This window comes from Heloderma suspectum, chromosome 6 (assembly GCF_057233095.1).
Source record: "Heloderma suspectum isolate Gila_16-S chromosome 6, 16-S_ref, whole genome shotgun sequence".
NCBI lineage: Eukaryota > Metazoa > Chordata > Lepidosauria > Squamata > Helodermatidae > Heloderma > Heloderma suspectum.
In genome coordinates this window covers 114,034,962-114,054,011 of record NC_139463.1, presented here as the reverse complement: position 1 = coordinate 114,054,011, position 19,050 = coordinate 114,034,962, and the positions used below count along the sequence as shown (strand labels likewise).

Below are 19,050 nucleotides of genomic sequence, written 5' to 3'. Positions count from 1 at the left end.
GGCCCTCCTTCAAAAGGCTTCATCTTAGGCCAGCCATGCACTCCCTTCATATTTGGTGTAAGCCCTGTATATTATGTCAAGGTATTTGGTGAGAACCCAAGCCCTCTCAGGGAATCTCTGTTGGAGGATGCCAGCGTAAATTAAAAAAGTTCGCCCAGGTGCGAGGCACTTTGAGGGCTTTGCTCCGCTCAGGATCTCGGTCACGGGTCCTATCTTTATCGCTGGGTTCAGGCTCACGAAAGAGCAGGGCAAAAACATCGGTAAATTCACCCCGCAGAATCTTTTCTCTGGTGGCATTGGTTAAGTGAAAACCAGTAGGGGAGGAAGTAGCACCAGTGGGCATAGATCCTCTGCTCAGGTTGGCACATGGGTCAACCGAGGACAACTGTGGGGCTAGGAGAGGAGGAGATAGGGACGCCAGGGGGTCCTGAAAAGAACCGGCGGGCCCCTGCCAAACACTGGCGGAGGCGACGTTAATTGGATGAGGCTGGAGCAGTGGCGGAGCCGACGTGGTGGCATCTCCTGCTAAGGGGAATGAAGCACCAGGCCCCACTGAATTAGGTGGGCTAGCCACCAGAGCAGTTGAACTGAGAGTTGAGGCCGAGGCAACGGGCTGGGGAGTACTAACTGGGAGGCTGAAGTAACTGAAGGAAGTGAGAGAGGGGAAACTGGGCCACCCGGAAGGGTAAACCATGGCAACCAACCCCATGGGGTGATTTGCCCCATGCCCGGCCATGCGAATTGAGGTGCCAAAGCAGTCTCACCTGTATCAATCGTAGGTGTGCTCTGATCCCTAGCTGGAGAAACCGACGTTGCTGCTTGTGCACCCAGGGATGATGAGGCCACAGGAGGGAGGAGCTCCATTGAAGGCGGTGCGCCTTCTGGAAGAGCCGATGGAGAGGAGGTGGATGCCTCAATAGCGTCCAGACAAGCTGAAATAGAAAGGAGCAACGAGCGTTGGGTCTGCTGCCGCGTTCGCTTAGGCTGGACCGCTGAGGGTTTTTTGGGCCTGGCTGGGGGAGGGAGACGGATCCCCGAGGAGCGCTCAGCAGCTTCCAAACGAGAAAGAATTGATGACAGTACCGGGTCTGAGTCCTCATCAGACTCAGAATCAGGCCTTGGCAGTGGTCTTTTGGGGAGGGGGGCGGGGCCGTCCCCTTCCCTTTCTTACCACCTTGGCCCTTCTTGGGAGGCATGATGCCAAAGGTGAGTTAAGCTTAGCTGCTATCGGAGACTTAAGTAAGCAAGTGGGCACCCCGGGCAACAGGCAACTACCTGACAATCTTCACGATCAGCGGATACGAGTTCCAGACCGAGAGATTAAAGCTTAAGAGGTGCCGCAAAGTTGTTTTTTTTTTTTGAGAAGGAAACGCGCTTGAGCGCGGGCACCCACAGCTGAGGGTGCCCTGGCTCAGGAGGCGCCAAACAGGCAGCCGCGGCTGCTTCAATAGTTTAATTATTGGGGGGGGGGAAGATGCCGACAGGAGAATAGTCAAGGCACTGGGGGAAAACACCCAGCCCCTGGCTCTGCCGCCAGACTCCCCTCCCCACCAGGCTGTCTAAACTGTCGAGCTTGGGGGGGGGGAGGCAGGCACGCAGCTGCCGGGACAGCCGGAGCCCGCAAACACGGGTGCTGCGCTCAATGCGCGCCGCCACCACACCTCGCCGCCACCAATGCCTCCGAGGCCCAGGCCGGCGAGCCGGCTGACAAAAATGGGTGGGCGACCGAGAGGCCGGGCGGGCAGGCGGGCAGGCGGGTGAGTGAGTGAGTGAGTGAGCGAGTGAGTGGGCGGGCGGGCAGGCAGGCAAAGGACGAGGGGGGCGGGCGATCGAGCGGGCGGGTGGGCGAGCGAGGGAGGTGATTGGGGGGGTGAACAAAGGCTGAGGGAGCAGGCGGGCGGGTGCGTGCCGCCCCACCCGGACACCCGGGAAGAAGTAAGGTGCCTCACCCAGGCACGCAAACTAGGAGCTGTGGCCGGCGTTTAGGACTAACGGCCGGCAGCGGAGAAAAGAGATCTCATGCTCGAGCGCTGCCGCCGAGCCACCGGCCAAACCGGGGCTGCGGCGGGTGCTCGAGGAGAAGAGGCGGCAGGGAAGGAGGGAAGGGGGGGGACACGATATCACCAGTAACGTTGGCTCTCCTGACGGCCAGCAGGCGCTGTCCCAGAGGGAGCGGCGCCGGAGCGCACGAGACCTGCTGCGAGTGTCGGCAACTCGGTAGCCGCGCGTGAATAGAAGCTTTGGTGCGCAGAAGCACGCTGAGTCCAGGTGGCTGGAAAGACGACAACGAAGCCGGTCTCCAGCAGGCAAGAATCCCTCGTCGAATCCAGGAGAGTCTGTAGCTCTCAATAGCTGCGTCGCGCCAAAGAGCTGAGATAGGGAGGGGGGACGAGTTTAAGACAACTCGGCCTGCTCCTCCCTGACTGGTGGTGTGACTGGGGTGCACCAATCGGAGGCCCATACGTCTTATCACCCCACCCGCCCACAATGCCCCCCCCCCTTCAGGCAGACAAGCTGGCGCCGGGTAGGGCATTTGTTAGCATATGTTCACCCACATGTTGTAGACTACAAGTCCGAAGGAGGGACTTGTTCCAAAATTTGTTTTAGATTTCTCTTCAGATGGAAATGTTTGTGGCAAATGTAAATGCAAGATCCTAGTAAAACTGTGAGGAGCTGCAGAAGGATTTCTAACATGGACAATGGGTCACACATGAGCCCAATAACTAGATGTAGGCTCCCTTCCTACATCACTTTCTGCTACTGTTATCTTTAAAGAATAGTCTCCATGAAATAATGGACCAAGATGCAATACAATTAAGGAATCTGACTTTAAAGGAAAAATATTGTGAGATTTGAAGAAAGAAATATTGTTGCTGAAATCATAAGTGTTTGCAAAATTACTTGCTCAGCTCCACTTAGATTTTAGCATCATTATTTCATGGAAATTCAGTAGCAGAGATTTCAAATGTTGTTGTTGTTGTTGTTCCTTATTAGTTGTTCTTTGCTGTTAAGTTCAGGCCTAAAAACAATTATATAACATTTTGGGGAAAAGATGCAACCCAATAGTCCAGCGCTGGAGACCAAGATGGACAAGATTTCCACAGCCACCATGTGTTTCCCTTTTGTGCTTAGGTAAGTTGGAACAAAAGCCACCCACATACTGCAAAACACTAACATACTAAATGTGATAAACTTGGTTTCATTAAAGGTGTCTGGCAATTTTCGAGCAAAGAAAGCCACAATGAAGCTGACAAAAGCCAGAAATCCCATGTAACCTAGAATATAGTAGAACATGTTGGTTGATCCTTCATTGCATTCCACTATGATTTCTTCAGGCAGAGAGTGCATGTCCAAAGCTGGAAATGGAGGATCTGTACATAGCCACAGCATGCAAATGCTTGCCTGAATAAATGAGCAGCAGAGAACAATAGAATATGCAAGTCTTTTCCCCACCCATTTCCTTATCCTGGTTCCTGGCTTGGTGGCCATGAAAGCCAGGACCACTGTGACGGTTTTTGCCAACACAGAAGAAATTGCCACTGAGAAGATGATACCAAAAGCAGTTTGTCGTAGATGGCAGGTCATTAACTGGGGTCGGCCAATGAATAGTAAAGAGGAGAGAAAACAGAGCAGGAGAGAGATGAGCAGAGAGTAGGTGAGATTCTGGTTGTTGGCTTTGACTACTGGAGTGTGATGGTGCTTAATAAAGATCCCAAGCACCAAAGCTGTAGTTACAGAAAGAGCCAAAGCCACAATAGCCAAACTGACGCCCAGTGGTTTATCATAAGACAGGAAGTTTAGGTCCTTGCGAAAGCACTGGTTTCTCTCCTTGTTTGGATACTGATCTTCTGGACATTTGAAACAATCATCCATATCTTTGAGGATGGAAGGAAAGATATTCAAGAGATTAATTCTTTACTGGAAATTATTCTGGTGCTTGGATTATTATTGCACCATAATGAAACAGTGGTGCACATTTCTATTTTTTTTTTTTAAGGGAAATCTGTGAACTGGCCTGACTCGATGCAGATCAAGTCAGGCCAGGTCATGGGGAAAGTATGGAGGTCTAAGCTGATAAAAGCTTGGTGAGCTCCAACATCCCTGGTGCAGAAGCTGTGTCTTCCATGGATGAGTGACCAGTCAATTATATGGAACAGATGAAGCTGGCTTATATGACTTACATTTTTTTTTAGTTGAGTTAATGCAATATTATCTACTCATATAGTGAGAAGCTCTCCAAAATCTCAGGAAGGGGTCCTCCTGCCTGAGATATTTTTAACGATAGATGTTAGGAGCTGAATTTGTGATCTTTTTTTAGTGCAAAAAATATGGTTCTCCACTGAACTATGTCCCACTCCCATACTGGAGTTTGTCCAGTAGTTTGTTCCACACTTTGATGGACCTTAAAAAAAAAAAAAAAAAAAAAAAAACCTCCCTTCTCTAATGTAAGTGAACATCACCTATACTGGCAGACCATTGGGAATCTCTATCTGAGTATAGCAACCTTAATCAAAGACAGCACATTGTATTCTTTGTCACAGAATGCTAGGTGTTATGTTATACCCACAGCACCTATCGGTGCCTAATTCATTCAGTCTGCAATCTACCTCTTGAGATTGGGTCTAAGTAGGGATGCTGGAGAAATTCGAGATGGACTAAAATGAGCTCGGATTTCTAAGAATCCAACCTGCAGAATCTGCTGCAGAGAGCCCCCCTCAGGCTGTGCGGAGTCTGTGGACTTCGGGATGATTTTTTTACTTTCCCAAAATTTACGCATATAAATCCGTAGAAAAATACATAAGTTTCTGCTGAAGAAACGTATGATGGAATGGGGGACAATACGTTAAATGTTATGCACTGAGGTAAATTATGTAAATACTTACATAAATAATTACATAAATATTTCCGTATTTTTCCGCATGATGAAAAAAAAATATTCGCATCCATCTGTGGGCAGATGACGGGACAAAAGGTGCCTGACAATCCGTGAATCACAGACAGAGCGGATTTTATGTAGTCTGTACATCCCTAGGTCTAAGCTGCAAACCTCATGGCCACAACATCTGGCCTATTTTGTTTGTTTGTTTGTTTGTTTCTTACTGTTTATCACCTGGTTTTTGTACACCTAGCATGGTGAAGAGTGCTGGAGAGCTCGAAAGCTTGCACACTCTTTTGTGGCATTTTGGTTGGTCCTAATAAAGGTTTTCCCCAACTGTGGTTTATACGCCGTCACTTCATGATTTATAGTACAATGTGCCATACCTGTCTGGTTTGAAATCTTCCCTTCTGGACATGGAGTGCAATCATAGCAACAAAATAGTTCCCCTTCCTTCCTTTGTTTGTTGTAACCTTGATAGCAATGGTCATTACACAAGGCACGGGGCATAACCTACCCATAAAAGAAAACAAAACAAAACAGGCATTCCATTTTCTTCTCATTTGCTTTTTGACTTGTGTAATCAACAAGTTGTTGCATTGTCCTCTGGACTCTTTCAAAAGGGTTCAGGGGAAAGAGAACTTTTTAATGTAATGGTGACTGAAGCAGGTCTTCCACCCATTTTCTTGTAACCAAATATATAGTGGGCTGCAGTCACTGAAGCAGGTTTACAACTGCCATGTTTTATCCCACCAGAATACCTCTCTCTGGAGATGCTAGCCAAAGTTAACAGCCCCATCCCCAGAATCATCATGAAATGATTTAGGGGGATAAAACAGGCAACATAAAATGTTCGACGCTCTATTTGCTGCCAAAGACCAGGGTGGCAAATTGAGAGGGATGTTTTGAGTCAGTGGTGGTGAAGCTGGATGGCCTACATTTTTTTTGGGGGGGAAATTCCATCCCTTCTCCCTCCAGGTTGTTAAGCAACAATTTGAGGGAGTAATGCTAACTGGGTGTGGTTGCTCTGAGGGCTGAAATGCATGTTATTTTAAAGCATGGATGGGGAATTTGTGGCCCTCCAAATGTTGGTGGATTGCAGTTCCCATTATCCACCAGCATAACTAGGTGAGGGATGATGGGAGTTACAGTCCATCAACATCTGGAGGGCCACACAATCCCCATGCTTGCTTTAAAGACACAGCTAGGAGTTACATTCCCCTCTTTTTCACTAATGAATGTGCAGAAGACCCAATCCATATTAAATCCCTAGCTATGGTGATATCAGGGCTTTAAATTCCACTTGCAATTCCTCTTGCAAAGAAGGGATCCATTCATTTGATTGCTACTTCTTTGGCCCTGAAAGAGTCTGAGGGTTTCTACATATGCTAGAGAGGCTGATATCCAGGATCCATTAAGGCTGACATAGAGTCATTTCAGGAATATTTATATTTTTGGTAGAATAATGGCAGCTAGAAGCCAGCCATTGCTGGGTGTTGTGAGGATATCTGTCATTATGGCTGACAAAAAGTAAAACAACAACAACTGCAGGATAAGAAAAGAAACTGCTGAAGTTTCCCAGCTGATGTGGTCTTAAAATTCTTTTAAAATACCCTCTGAAAAATCAATGATCCTACCTCCATTTTCCCATCTGTAAATGAGAAGGAGAATTCAGCAAGGGAAACAATAAATTTCTACATTGATTCATGCAAATTGAAACTGCTTCATGCAACACTGTAATGTTTGAATGGGAAGGCATGGGACACAATTTTAAAGCTAATTGATTAACTGGTTATATCTTCACATCTCAAAGTTGCATTTGAGTAATTTATGGTTTGGGAGTTGTATAAAAATGCTTCATTTCTCATCACCTCAACCTGTTACAAATAAACCAAATTCAATGTCTAATCAGACTAGTGTCAAATCTCAATTTGTTCCCTCTTTTAACACCTGTTTTGTGTTCTTCCTGAAAATGCCTAATCCATTGATTTAAGATATTGTGTACATGTTCTGGTGGTTTCAAAATGGGACAAACACAGCACAAAATATTGCCCCAGTATAGTGTTCATATCCTTCACAAAGGATATCAGTACTTTCCAATTCCGCACAACTGACATGTTCATAGAGATTGCCAGCTTTTCAATTAGTTTCTGAAGCTGTTTTCAGTTACAAACTGGCTGTTAAAGGCAGGAGAACAGGCCACACTAGTTTCCCTGGTGAGTTGGCAGTCCTAATGTTGTGAGTGTTATGACAAAAATCATGATTACTGTGTACTCCACACAAGATACATAGATATAGATAAAAAGGTAAAGGTAAAGGTGTCCCCAACCAGTTGTGTCTGACTCAAGGGTGTGGTGCCCATCTCCGTTTCTAAGCCGAAGAGCCAACGTTGTCTGAAGACGCCTCCGTAGTCATGTGGCTGGCATGACTGAACACCGAGGTGCACAGAACGCTGTTACCTTTCCCACCGAAGCGGTACCTATTTATCTACTTGCAATTTCTTGCTTTCGAACTGCTACGTTGGCAGAAGCTGGGACTGAAGACGGGAACTCACTCAATCACGCAGCACTCGGGTCTCGAACTGCTGTCCTGCTGACCTTCTGGTCTGCAGTTCAGTGTCTTAACCACTAAGCCACCACGGCCCCATATAGATATAGATATTCACCAATAAAACTCAAATTATATATCAAGGAACTCTGAATTATATGACCTGTATAAAATCAGGTGTATTAAATAGAGAACAGAGTTTGGGAATCTTGTTATTGAAAACAGCCAATCAGAAAAAGAACTGCACTGGACTGTTAAGCCTTGAGAGCTAGGATCACTACAGGTACTTGCAAACATAGAATCATAGTATCATAGGGTTGGAAGGGGCTGACAAGACCATTGAGTCCAACCCCCACCATTGACCATAAGGCTTAAATAAACTAACTGGAATTCATCCAGGAGGTTGTAAGGGATTATTAAACATTACTGACCTTAGGAGTTACAGTTGGGTCATACCTGGTTAAAGTGGTGGTGCCACGTAATTATCTTCTCATTAACTGAGAGCTCTTTGCCTTTCGGACCTTGCGGATCCATTTTCCCTACCTTCACCCTTACGAAGGATTTATTTGGGAAGGTCACCCAGTTGATGATATCAAATCCAACTTCTAACTCACCATTGCCATTAAAAACAATCTCGTCCCCACCACTATTGTTAAATGAGATGCTCCTCAGGAAATGGTGTAACTGCAGTGGTAGAGAGTTAGAGGTGTATTACACATAAATGCTTCATCACCCTGGGATATGCTTACAATCTTCCTTGAAGCTAGTGGTTTTATTTCCCTTGAAAGCAAAGCTGTACTGTCCATGTGGCTTTTAGTGGTTCCCAGTCAATTGGAAGCTCACTAGCAGGATACATGTGTCTCTGGCTGATTATCCAATGCAATAGTGTAAGGCTGGTCACTTTTTGTTTTGTTCTGGCTGTAGATTTGTTTTGCAGGGATGGGAGGTGGGATTCCAGAAATGAAAGTGAACAGTGTTTGTGTTCTTAGAATGGCAGTTGTGTGGGGCCTTCTTAAACATTTTTCTTCCCTTTCCCTTTCCCTTTCCCTTTCCTCCACCATTTTAGTAATTTTTAAAGCCACCAGATTTCAGGGTGGCTTCAGCTGCCTAATGATGCGGGAGAAAATCAGTTCTTGCTTGAATATGAATGCATCTCATTTTACACTTTCAAACCACTATGTGTACAGAAATGCAGTTATCTTTCTAAATTCACACTTCTCCAAATTTTGCAATCAAATTCTCTAATTAAAAATGCATTGAAAATGCATATATAAGGAAAAAATAGTGTTAATGTTCCTTATATAGGCATTTGTGAATGTGTTTTTAATTGGAGAATTTAATTGAAAAATATTAGGGATTTCAAATATTAGGGAATTTGCTTGCAAGAAATATTTGTATCAAGCAAAAATGCATCAAAATGCCACAATTCTCTCCTCAACCCAGAGAGTCTATGGGAAAGACAGTCGCATATAGACATGCTTCCTTCTCAAAAGCACACTTCCTTCCCAGAACCACAATGATATATAGAATTGTAAAGAGTTGACCCTATAAGGAGCCAGCAAAGAGGATATCAATAGCCACTGTAAATCTTTCTACAATATGCAGTTTAATGATGCAGCTGTTTTTATTTATTTTATTTATTTATTTACAATATTTATATACTGCTCCACATCAAAGATTTCAGACCAGTGAACAACAAGATAAAAGAATAAAACATCATATCAAAACATTTTAAACATTTTAAAAGAAACATATTCTGAACTTAATAAAGTGTGGCTGGTCACTCAAGGAAGGCCTCTCAAAATAACAATGTCATCAGGAAACAGTATTTTTTTAAATATATCTTGTCTCTGTGTATACTGTCTGTTGTATTTTTTAATGTTTTTTTTTTTTGCATATTGTATTTTTAATGTTTCTAATCTTTGTAAACCGCCCAGAGAGCTTCAGCTATGGGGTAGTATAAAAATGTAAATCATCATCATCAACAACAACAACAAAGCAGCACATCAGCAAGTGTATAAACCATCAGCATTCCTTTAAAATGCCCATTCAAACTGGATGATCAAAACACAAGGGAGGGCAATCCTATGTCCCTAGACAGCATCGGGGGAGCGGGGCATAGGATACCTCAGATTCTTGGAACTGAGGCTGGAGTCAGTACTCCAACCTTGGACCCAGGAGTCCAAGCGCCCCACCCCCTCCCCTCTCTGGAGAGAACAGTACCAGCTTCCTCTCGGAGGTCGCAAAAGCAACCTCGGAGGGAAGGGAAAGGGGGCATTCTCGTGGGCAGGGAACAGAGGGGACAGGACTGGGGAGGCCACTGTATGAGGAATCCTCCAGCCTCCCCAGCCTCCTCCCCTCCTTCTCCCTGATGCCTCGGCTAGATGGGCTTTTTTGCCCATGTAGCTGAAATGCAGAACAGGAGAAGCGGCAGAAGTGACAATTGCCTCCACTCCTCCTCCCACTCTGCATTGGGTGGCTGTAAGCCTCTGAGTTCGGAGGCTTACAGTCATCCCCATTGGATTGCGCCCTTAATCATTCAAACATGAAAGTGCTTTGACATTTAGGAATCCAATATGTGTGTGAGTGAGTGTGCATGTGCATACATTTTTAAACATAAGTACGCCATAAAATTCATGATGAACCAGCTTCCACCTTAAACTTCAGTCTGCCTCATTCCTCTGCAAGTTTTGGTTGTTATTGTTCCTACAGGAAAAGTGTACATTTTGGTGCCCCCACATGCTTTACCCCCAATGGCTAAAGCATGAAAATGTGTATTTATTCTTAAAATGCACAATTTAAAAGTGAGAATTTTTCTAAGGGATTCATTTTGCAAACACAGTCACAACCCCGGGAATATGCTAGCTTTCTCCAAAAAACTATGATCACGTCCCCATTTGGGTGGTATGAATGAGGCAAGTTCTGATATTTGATGAACTGAAACAAAATTCTCGTACATCCTTATGTATTCCATGTGCCCCACCTAGTAAATTTTGTAGATCTATATCTTTAATTCTTTGGGCAAGATCTAACTTGGACTTACTGAAACTTCCCATGATTATTTCATCTCTTATTTGCAGTTAACTGCTAACTACAGAAGGAGAGACAGACAAATGGATAAACAGATAAAGGTGTCCCTCTTCAGTCTCCTTTAGGTTTCTCTGTTGGTCTACAAGGGACGATCTCTGTGTGGTGAGTGGGATGTGAAGCTAGGCTGTTCAGGTATAAGAGCTTAATGAAAGAGCAATATTCCCTATAAGTTTGGTAGTGTGAGTGAATGCTCTGAAAGCACACATTTGCTGAATAAAATACCAATTAATAAAATACTGACACATTTGCTTAATAGAATATTATTATTTTTAATTAGCATTACCTGAAAATGTTGTGGTTTAGAAGGTTCCAGGCAGTGTCCAACTGCCATTGCTCTGTGTTTACTTCTGGATGAACAAATGGTATCGAAAGCGTGTGCCACAGCATAGACAGCATTATAGATGCTGTAGCTTTGGCTGGTCATCTGCATTTCAAAAAGAGGCCCAGGAAGGCTCTCCAGCTTCTCATCCCCAGTGCAGTTTTCTCCAGTCTCCTCACCCATATCAGTTTCTGAAAATAAACAGTTAAATGCCTGCTCCCAGAACAGCCTGATAAAACCATCAGCTTCAGAGTGGGGATGCAGGTTGAGAAGGAAATCTTTGAACCCTTTCACTTCATTAGACTGGATTGCAAAGGATAGGGCACCATGGAAGTTTTGTACATCCAAATCTCTTTGAAATGTTTCTGATGAAAAATCTGAATGGGCTGTCATAACCCATACCTTGTTTATAGGCATCATATTAAGAATTATCAACCACTGCACATCCAACATGGTGTGAGTCTCTGCATTTACAACAACTATATCAACATTTGTCTTGTTTAGAGATATGATCATATCCAAAAAGACATTTATCAGCTTCGTAACATCAAAAAATCCACTGTGGATTGGTGTTCTTTCAGTGAGGGCTATACAGATCCCACTCAGGAATAGCCGGTGTGTCAAAGTCTGCACAAACTTTTCTCCTTTCTCATCAGCCATGGCAATGATCCCAACCCATTTCCATTGTAAATGCAGAAAAAGCTGAACAATCCCAGTGTACTGATATGCTTCATCAGGGACCATCTTGTATAAAGATGAAAACTGGATTTTGTCACTCAGTGCTAGAGAAAAGAAGGAATAGGTGACCTAAACAAGAACGGAGGGATTTTCATTACTTGGGTGGAGATTTTTGTGTGTTTGGAGAGTCAGACACTTGCTTAATTCTATCATACATTCTATCATGCTATACATCCCAACTATCCTTCAAGAGATTCATGTATTGATGAATACGTGGAATTTATCCCTATTTTAATCACTATAACATGTGATCCTCTTCTTAACTAGTACTGGGCCAAAAGTGCCTCTTATTGCAACTGCATTCTCCGGCTGCAAAATTTCAGAGGCATTTTTCATATTTTTCACAGGTGGGCTTGGGCTGCTGAAATTGCTTCGGTTTTGATCGAGGAGGACTTAGTATTTGCAACGGCCAACAACAGAGGCCTCATTCTTTTCTTTTTGATATTGTTTGTCGCCACTTTACTAGAACAAAACTGTGATGACTGACAATGACTCTGTGGAAGGATTCTAATCATGCAGGGAATAGACTGAAATCCTGGATACAAGTTCTGTCAATACATTTGATCAACTTGCAAGTGAACAACTAGGCTTATCTTCCCTTCAGATCCTTTCTAAACCTCCCTCTTGTGAATTAGTTAAAACAGAGCTCCACTAACAGACCAAATTGAATTACCATAACATCCTACTTTCCACCAGAACAAGGTAGGTGAATAAGACAGTGGGCATCCTAATGGTTTTCTTACTATCTATTGTTTTATGGTGGACACTCTATTTTCAGTTAGGATACTTTATTATATATACAAGCAACACTTACATTTTGTGTGTGTCTGCAACTAATCCCTCTTCCCTTCTGGTTTCTTCCTCATTTCCACCCAGAGTTGACTCCCAACTTACTGGAGAGCCACAGGTTGTGGGGACACCAGGTGCAGGAGAAGGAGGAAGGGGACTCCTGTTCAGGTGGTGCCCCAGCACTCCTTGGAGGAGCAGGAGAAATGGTGGGAGAAGCCAAACCAACCAGTACCAACAGGATGGCTGAGGCGGCAGGGTCTTTGGAGCAGACCAGAGTGAAGACTTTCTCCCTTCAGTCCACTCTGGGCCTATCAGTACCAGGCCGAGTTGAGGGGTGAGGGCCAGCATTGCTGAATTGGATTTGCCCTCCCAGACCAAACATGTAAGAGGAGGTTCTGGGCATCTTGCTAGGGATAGGTGTTAGCTGCCAGTTACCAGAAATAGGAAGGAGTTTTACCTGCACACACAATTGGCTCTGCTATTCAGGGTTCTTGCCTTCCCCGTAGGAAGGATGAGCTTGTATATATGCTGATAGAGTTTGGCTGTTAAAAACAATGGCAAAAATGTTTCACCTGTCACTGTTGTGGGGTAGGCATGGGGCAGGATCCAACTTTTTGGGGCAGGGGAGTGGGAGCTCACATAGGAGCTCACATGTGTGGTTTGCACCACCACGAGCCCAGGCAGCTGAGCTCCTTACCAAGCCCCTGGCACAAGGCCTGGGCAGAGATTTCAACCAGGCATTGGACTATTTTATGTTGCAACTAATAAAGTTGTGGCCAATTTATTAACCCGTATCAGTCTCTATATGTTTTGTCACCCTCCACACCCTTCCTTCCCAGAACCTTATAGGTGCTACCAACACAAATCCCTGGGAATATGCAGTAAGGGTCCATGATCTGCCACAGTTGTAACAGCTTCATTCTGCACACTTGAGGGATGAGTGAATCTGTCAAGTTCCATTTCCATCTAATTGTCATTGTTCCCCTGTGTAGTTAGCTACATTCTGTCTATGCATTGGGTTGATTTTTTAAAAGTCTGCATGAAAATATGTATACATTTTTGTGCACTTTCTTTTTCAAATGTACACTTTTGGGTGCACTTTTTTCAGATGTACACTTTTTGGTGCACATTTTCAAGTCTATGCATTTTGCAGCCTTTTTTGTGAATTGTATCACAAACTTCAGAAAAGCACAGCTTTTGACATCTAACTGCATTCTGCTTTGTATTTAGGTTCAGGGAGTACACATTTGGTAAGTTTGCATTGAACTGTGAACCACTTGAATTACCTGCCCATCCCTACGACACACTCAACTTACCTGTGGAATCTTGTAAAGGCCTAAGATGGTGGCCATGTAGAGGGATATTTCAGAGTCAAGGCCCCCAATGACGGCAATCAGATTCTTCTCATCATCACACTTGTAATTGGGGATGGTCTTCTTATGACGAGAGACAAGATTAAGGGTGTTTTGATAAGTCATCCTTGCACTGAAGTAGCTTTCATAGATCTGGAACCCCAATGTGACATTGGATAAAATCTTGGGATTCTCATTGATCTCCTTCACAGCAAACACCAAGGACAGGACATGCTGGTAGTTCTTTGGCACTGTGCTAAAAACAAGTATCATATTATGCATGCAATGAATATTGTACCCTTCATTGGTTTCTAACACCTATATACTGTTCCTAAAGGAGTGTATACTGTAATTGGGCTATTACTGTTATAGTTATTGTGTTAGCTCCTATGCTTTATTTTACCCTGTTTTTCTATTTTTATTGTATTTTTAAAGATTCTCACTATTTTGTTAGACAATTTGGATAAATAAACATATGATGAAGATATGGGGTACAAATTATGTAAATAAGTGAACAAATAAGTAAAGTATGCCATCATAACTGAATCACTCATTAGGCTTAGAGTGGACAGAATTTCAGTTCTTTAAAGAAGTCAGCCCAGGCAAAAATATAAACCACCTCTATGGGTCATTGGCTTCCCTCAGTTCCATTGCTTTGTTGTTCCAGAAGTTTGCACTATAATGTCTTCTACTCTTTGTTAGTGGTGGTTTAGCTAGGAGATTCCAAAACTCAAGCCTGGTCAGTTTGTTCTGAATATCTGTTCCTTCAGCTCATTTACATTATTTACATCATTTCTTCCTATCTATGTGCCCAACATACACATTGATAAAATATTCCAAAAACTCAGTTTTGATGGGATGATTGCATGAACATTTTTGCACATTTGTAAGTGTGTGTGTGTGTGTGTGTGTGTATGGTATAACCATTTGTACAATCACATCACAATGGCTTTCCTTTGCAATGTAGTGTTTTATCGCTGGAAACGTGTGCCTACATGGGGAGGGGGAGGCATGAAAGACATTAACATATTGAAGGCTGCAGCAAAAGTAAAAAAAAAAGACTGGAAAGTTAAAAAAAGAAAGAAAAGAAAGGCAGAATTAGTGAAAGAACCTCTAAAAGAACCACATTTTCCATTGCCCAAAAGTCTCTTTGAAAATGTATTTTCCCCATTCAAGAATATAAGTAAACTGCAGAGATCAAATAAATGTCCTCCTTCAACTTCAGTGACATGCAATCCATCCAATATCACCATATTTCAACAACTTCAGTGGCATGCAATCCATCCAATATCACCATATTTCAATTTTGAATTCTGTGTTGTTGTTGTTGTTTAAACAATTTACATTGCATTTGTTAAAAGAGAATCTAATTTTGATTTTTGTGCAAATTACACTTCAACTCCATTTTTATTTATGTATTCATTAATTTATTCAAAATAATTATGCTCCAACTTTTTTAAAAATGTCCAAAGTAGTTGTTTTCTGAATGTTCAATCGGTCCTGGTATCTATCAGTGGTGATTACTATAGTTTGGACAGAGAGAAAAATAAATGGTTCCTTACGCATGTATATCCACAAGCACTGTTTCTGGCTTCTTGTTGAAGAGTATTGGAGAGAATGGGGGTGTGAATAGTTGTGAAGTGATCTCACCAATGCTGAGGTCCCCTGGCTGATAATACTCATGTTGGATATGAAGGGGATCATTCATGCTACAGAAAGCAGGATGTGACTTGCCCTCAATTTCAGGAAAAGCTAGGAGTAACAGCAAAATGAATAATTCTGACATCTTGATGGAAAGAGCTGCTTCCCTGGATACTGTGTCCCCTGTTTCAGTCTAAATCATTCTCAACCAGTAGTGTATGACTTGCCTCCAGCATCTCTGAACTATCCTTAAAAAGTACAAAAGCTCTGCACAGCACTAGAGAGTTTTATATAAACTTCTGAGGCTTTGTTATTTCATATGCTTGTGGTTTCCAAAAAGACGTGTGGACGTTTGCCAAGACAAAAGATTAATTCACAGTACTTTGAGATAATTATATGGTTTGCAGTCCCCAGAGTATTTCAATTTATATGGCAATGTGTGCAGTGGCGGCATTGAGAAAAACATGTTTATCTTATCCAAGTTCTTCTCTGTTACTTTGTGGGACAGGAAAACCACATGAACTAAGTAGGATCCTGGGATGGGGGAAGCAATAAGACCTTGGTATATAGCTGAAGAGAAAGTGATGCTTGAGATCCACATTACAGAACATCATTTGCATGCAGAAGGGCACAGGTCCAACCTCTGGCATCTCTGTTTAAAGATGTTTAACTAGAGAGGGCTGAGAGAGGCCCACTTATGGCTTTGTTGATCTCAGAACATCCACAAGGAAGCAGCAGGCAAATTCCCACAGGCTTAAAACACATTGGCTTGGATTAATCAAAATTATTTCACAAAATATTGGGAAAGAGATGAATGTCATCTGAGCTAAATTAGCATTTTCCTCAATCTATCCCTACTGCCACCCCGGACCCCACATCCACAGCCACACTGAGACGGCTCCCACCATCACTCCTGCTCACAAAAATATTAGGGATGGCTGCGAAATCCACCACGGACTCAAATGAGGCCAAATTCCAGTGAATTTGCCCCCCCCCCCGGAGTCCGTGGCAGAACGAATGTACTTACCCCTGCCACCCCGGACTCAACAGGCTGAATCTCTCCTCCCGGCCGATTCCGTTCCACTATCCTGAACAGAACCAGGAAGTGATCGGACACAAATGGTGTCCACTACATCATTTGTGTCCCTGTTTCGTCTCGCAATAGACTATGCATCATTATTTACATAGATACCTAAGTAGCCTATCGCATGAAAAAACAGGGACACAAACAGCGTAGTGGATGCCATTTGCATCCCTGTTTCCCCCCCCCCCCACGTGATAGGCTATATAAATACCTATGCAAATAAAGACGCGTAGCCTATTGTGAGAAGAAACAGGAACGCAAATGGTGTAGCGGATGCCATTTGTGTCCGGATCACTTCCTCTTTCCACTCAGACAGTGATACGGACCACAATGGTGGCCATATTACTTGTGGAATGGAGCTGGCCGGCAGCTCTGCGGACTCGCCATGGAGCGGAGCTGGTCAGCGAGGATTCCAGAGGGGGGAATGGATCGCCTCCCCCTGTGGACCCCCGGCGGACTGGAGGTAAGGGATTTCATACATCCCTACAAAATATGCTCCAACTTCCCTCCAATACAAAAAAATATTCATCCAATAATTATTAATATGGATGATCCAGAATTATCCACATTAATGTAGAATATACATTAAAGATGTCCAGAAATTAATCCAGTTGGTGATATGCCCAACTAATAATAATAAAAAAATACCATCCTGGAAGCTTCATATGCCTGAAGATGCCATGGGTTGTATGATGTGTCTTGAGGCCATTCCATCACCTGCCCCTTTGGTAGTGGAGGATGGACACACACTAACAGCTGCTGACATTGAGTTACTTGATAAATGTAAGGACAGGAGCAAAAGGCTTCAGATTTTCAAAGTGCAATATCCAGGGCTTGAGGAAGCCTTAAAGGATCCTACACAATTAGAGAATGTGTGAGTTGGTTGGGCATTAAAGGAGTTGTAGTTTAAGTCAGGGTTGGTGAATCAGTAGCCATTCAGATCTTTCTGAACTCCATTTCCCATGAGCCAGCATCGTCAGTGATTGATTGGACTACTATGTTCCATAGAGAGACCCAGCTGGCCACCATCCTTGTACACTTCAAAATTACTTGTAAATCAATCAGGATGATTGGCGCTTTAGTCCAAGAGCAACTTGAGGGCCACACGTTCCCCAGCTCTAGCTTAAACAATAGCAAGCTTCCACACATGGAAGCTATTCTACAGCTCACTAGGTAAAAGTAGGTGTGTTGGAGGGCTATGAAATTAGGGCTGCGCACATAACCCCGATCTGCTTCAGATCCTCCAAAGTGACCCCAATCTGCTTAGGACTAATTTGGACCCCCTCTGCTTTGACTCAGATCTGAATCCAAGGCGAGATTCGGATATCCGGATCGCGTGATTTTGGCGTTTTCCCATTGACTTGCATGGGAAAACAAACAGTCATAACTTTTTAAAGTTTTTATGATGCAGGCATGAAATTTGGCTCTCCACCCCTGTGGAGAGGAGGCCACCTGCAAAATTTCAGCCAGTTTGGCCCAGTGATTTTTGTGCTAGGCGGAGTTAAAATCTGATGTTTCCCACAGAAACTCTCCAAGCAAAGAGCTGTAACTTCTCCCTGTTTCCAAGCATGCAGGTGACACCTTGGCCCCACCAACCCCCTCCCCCCCAGCATCACACCCCTCAAAGCCCAGGCATTTTGGCCCTATGGCTTGTGTGCTAGGCGCAGGTGAAATACGAGTTTTTCCAGGAAAACTCCCAAAGCTAAGAGTTGTAACTTCTCCCTGTTTCCATGCACACATATGACATCTTGGCCATTCTCAGCCCCCCTCCAGGGCATCACTTCCCCCAAAGCCCAGGGAGTTGGGCCCACTGGCTTGTGTGCTAGGCGCAGGTGAAATTTCACTTTTACATAAAACTCAAAGCAAACTCAGAAGGGGAAGAGTGTTGAAGCGGAGGTCACTATGCCCAATATCTGCTGCAGATTTCTTTGAAATGCAGAACAAATTTATTCTGAATAATCACCGGATCATCCTTTCTATGACTACAGTGTATATACACTTGACCTGGCAGGCAGGCTGGAATAAATTTTATATGCTGTTGTTTATTCTAGCACACACAGAATGAGTGTTGATATTTCCATGTTTGGAGTGTAGTCAAACACGTACCCTGGATTTTAGGAAAGCTGATTTTAAAAAACTCAGAACAATGATCAGTAAGGTCCCATGGCAAGTGACGCTAATGAGAAAAGGAGTCCAAGATGGGTGGGAGCTTTTAAAAAAGGAAATTCTCAAGGCACAATCACAAACAATTCCAAGAAGAAAAGGTGGAAGACAACAGAAGAAGCCAATGTGGCTTCACAAAAAGCTTAGGGATGACCTGAAAACAAAAAAGGACATATAGATGAAGTGGAAAGAAGGCCAAGTAACAAAGGAAGAGTGCAGGCAGGTAGCACAGAATTGCGGGGATGGTGTCAGGAAGGCTAAAGCTGAGAACAAGCTGAGGTTAGCGAGGGATGCTAAAAACAACAAAAAGGCTTTCTTCAGCTACGTGCATAGTAAAAGGCAGAGGAAAGAAATGGTGGTTCAGCTATTAAATAAGGATGGCAAAACGATAACAGATGACAAAGAAAAGGCAGAGGTGCTCAATTCCTACTTTGGCTCAGTCTTCTCCCAA

At 43.7% G+C, this 19,050-nt stretch overlaps 1 protein-coding gene across 1 annotated transcript in view; it reads right to left on the bottom strand.

Moving 5' to 3' along the window:
* Window positions 1-2,961: 2,961 nt before the first annotated feature.
* LOC146342607 (vomeronasal type-2 receptor 26-like) overlaps window positions 2,962-19,050 on the bottom strand; it is a 31,399-nt gene continuing 15,310 nt past the window's right edge. The window contains exons 2-6 of the mRNA XM_084807927.1: window positions 13,676-13,967; window positions 10,797-11,639; window positions 7,880-8,107; window positions 5,263-5,389; window positions 2,962-3,875 (exon numbers count right to left, since the gene is read on the bottom strand). Of these exons, the coding sequence (XP_084664053.1) occupies window positions 2,962-3,875; window positions 5,263-5,389; window positions 7,880-8,107; window positions 10,797-11,639; window positions 13,676-13,967 (2,404 nt within the window). The remainder of the gene's footprint in view (window positions 3,876-5,262; window positions 5,390-7,879; window positions 8,108-10,796; window positions 11,640-13,675; window positions 13,968-19,050) is intronic.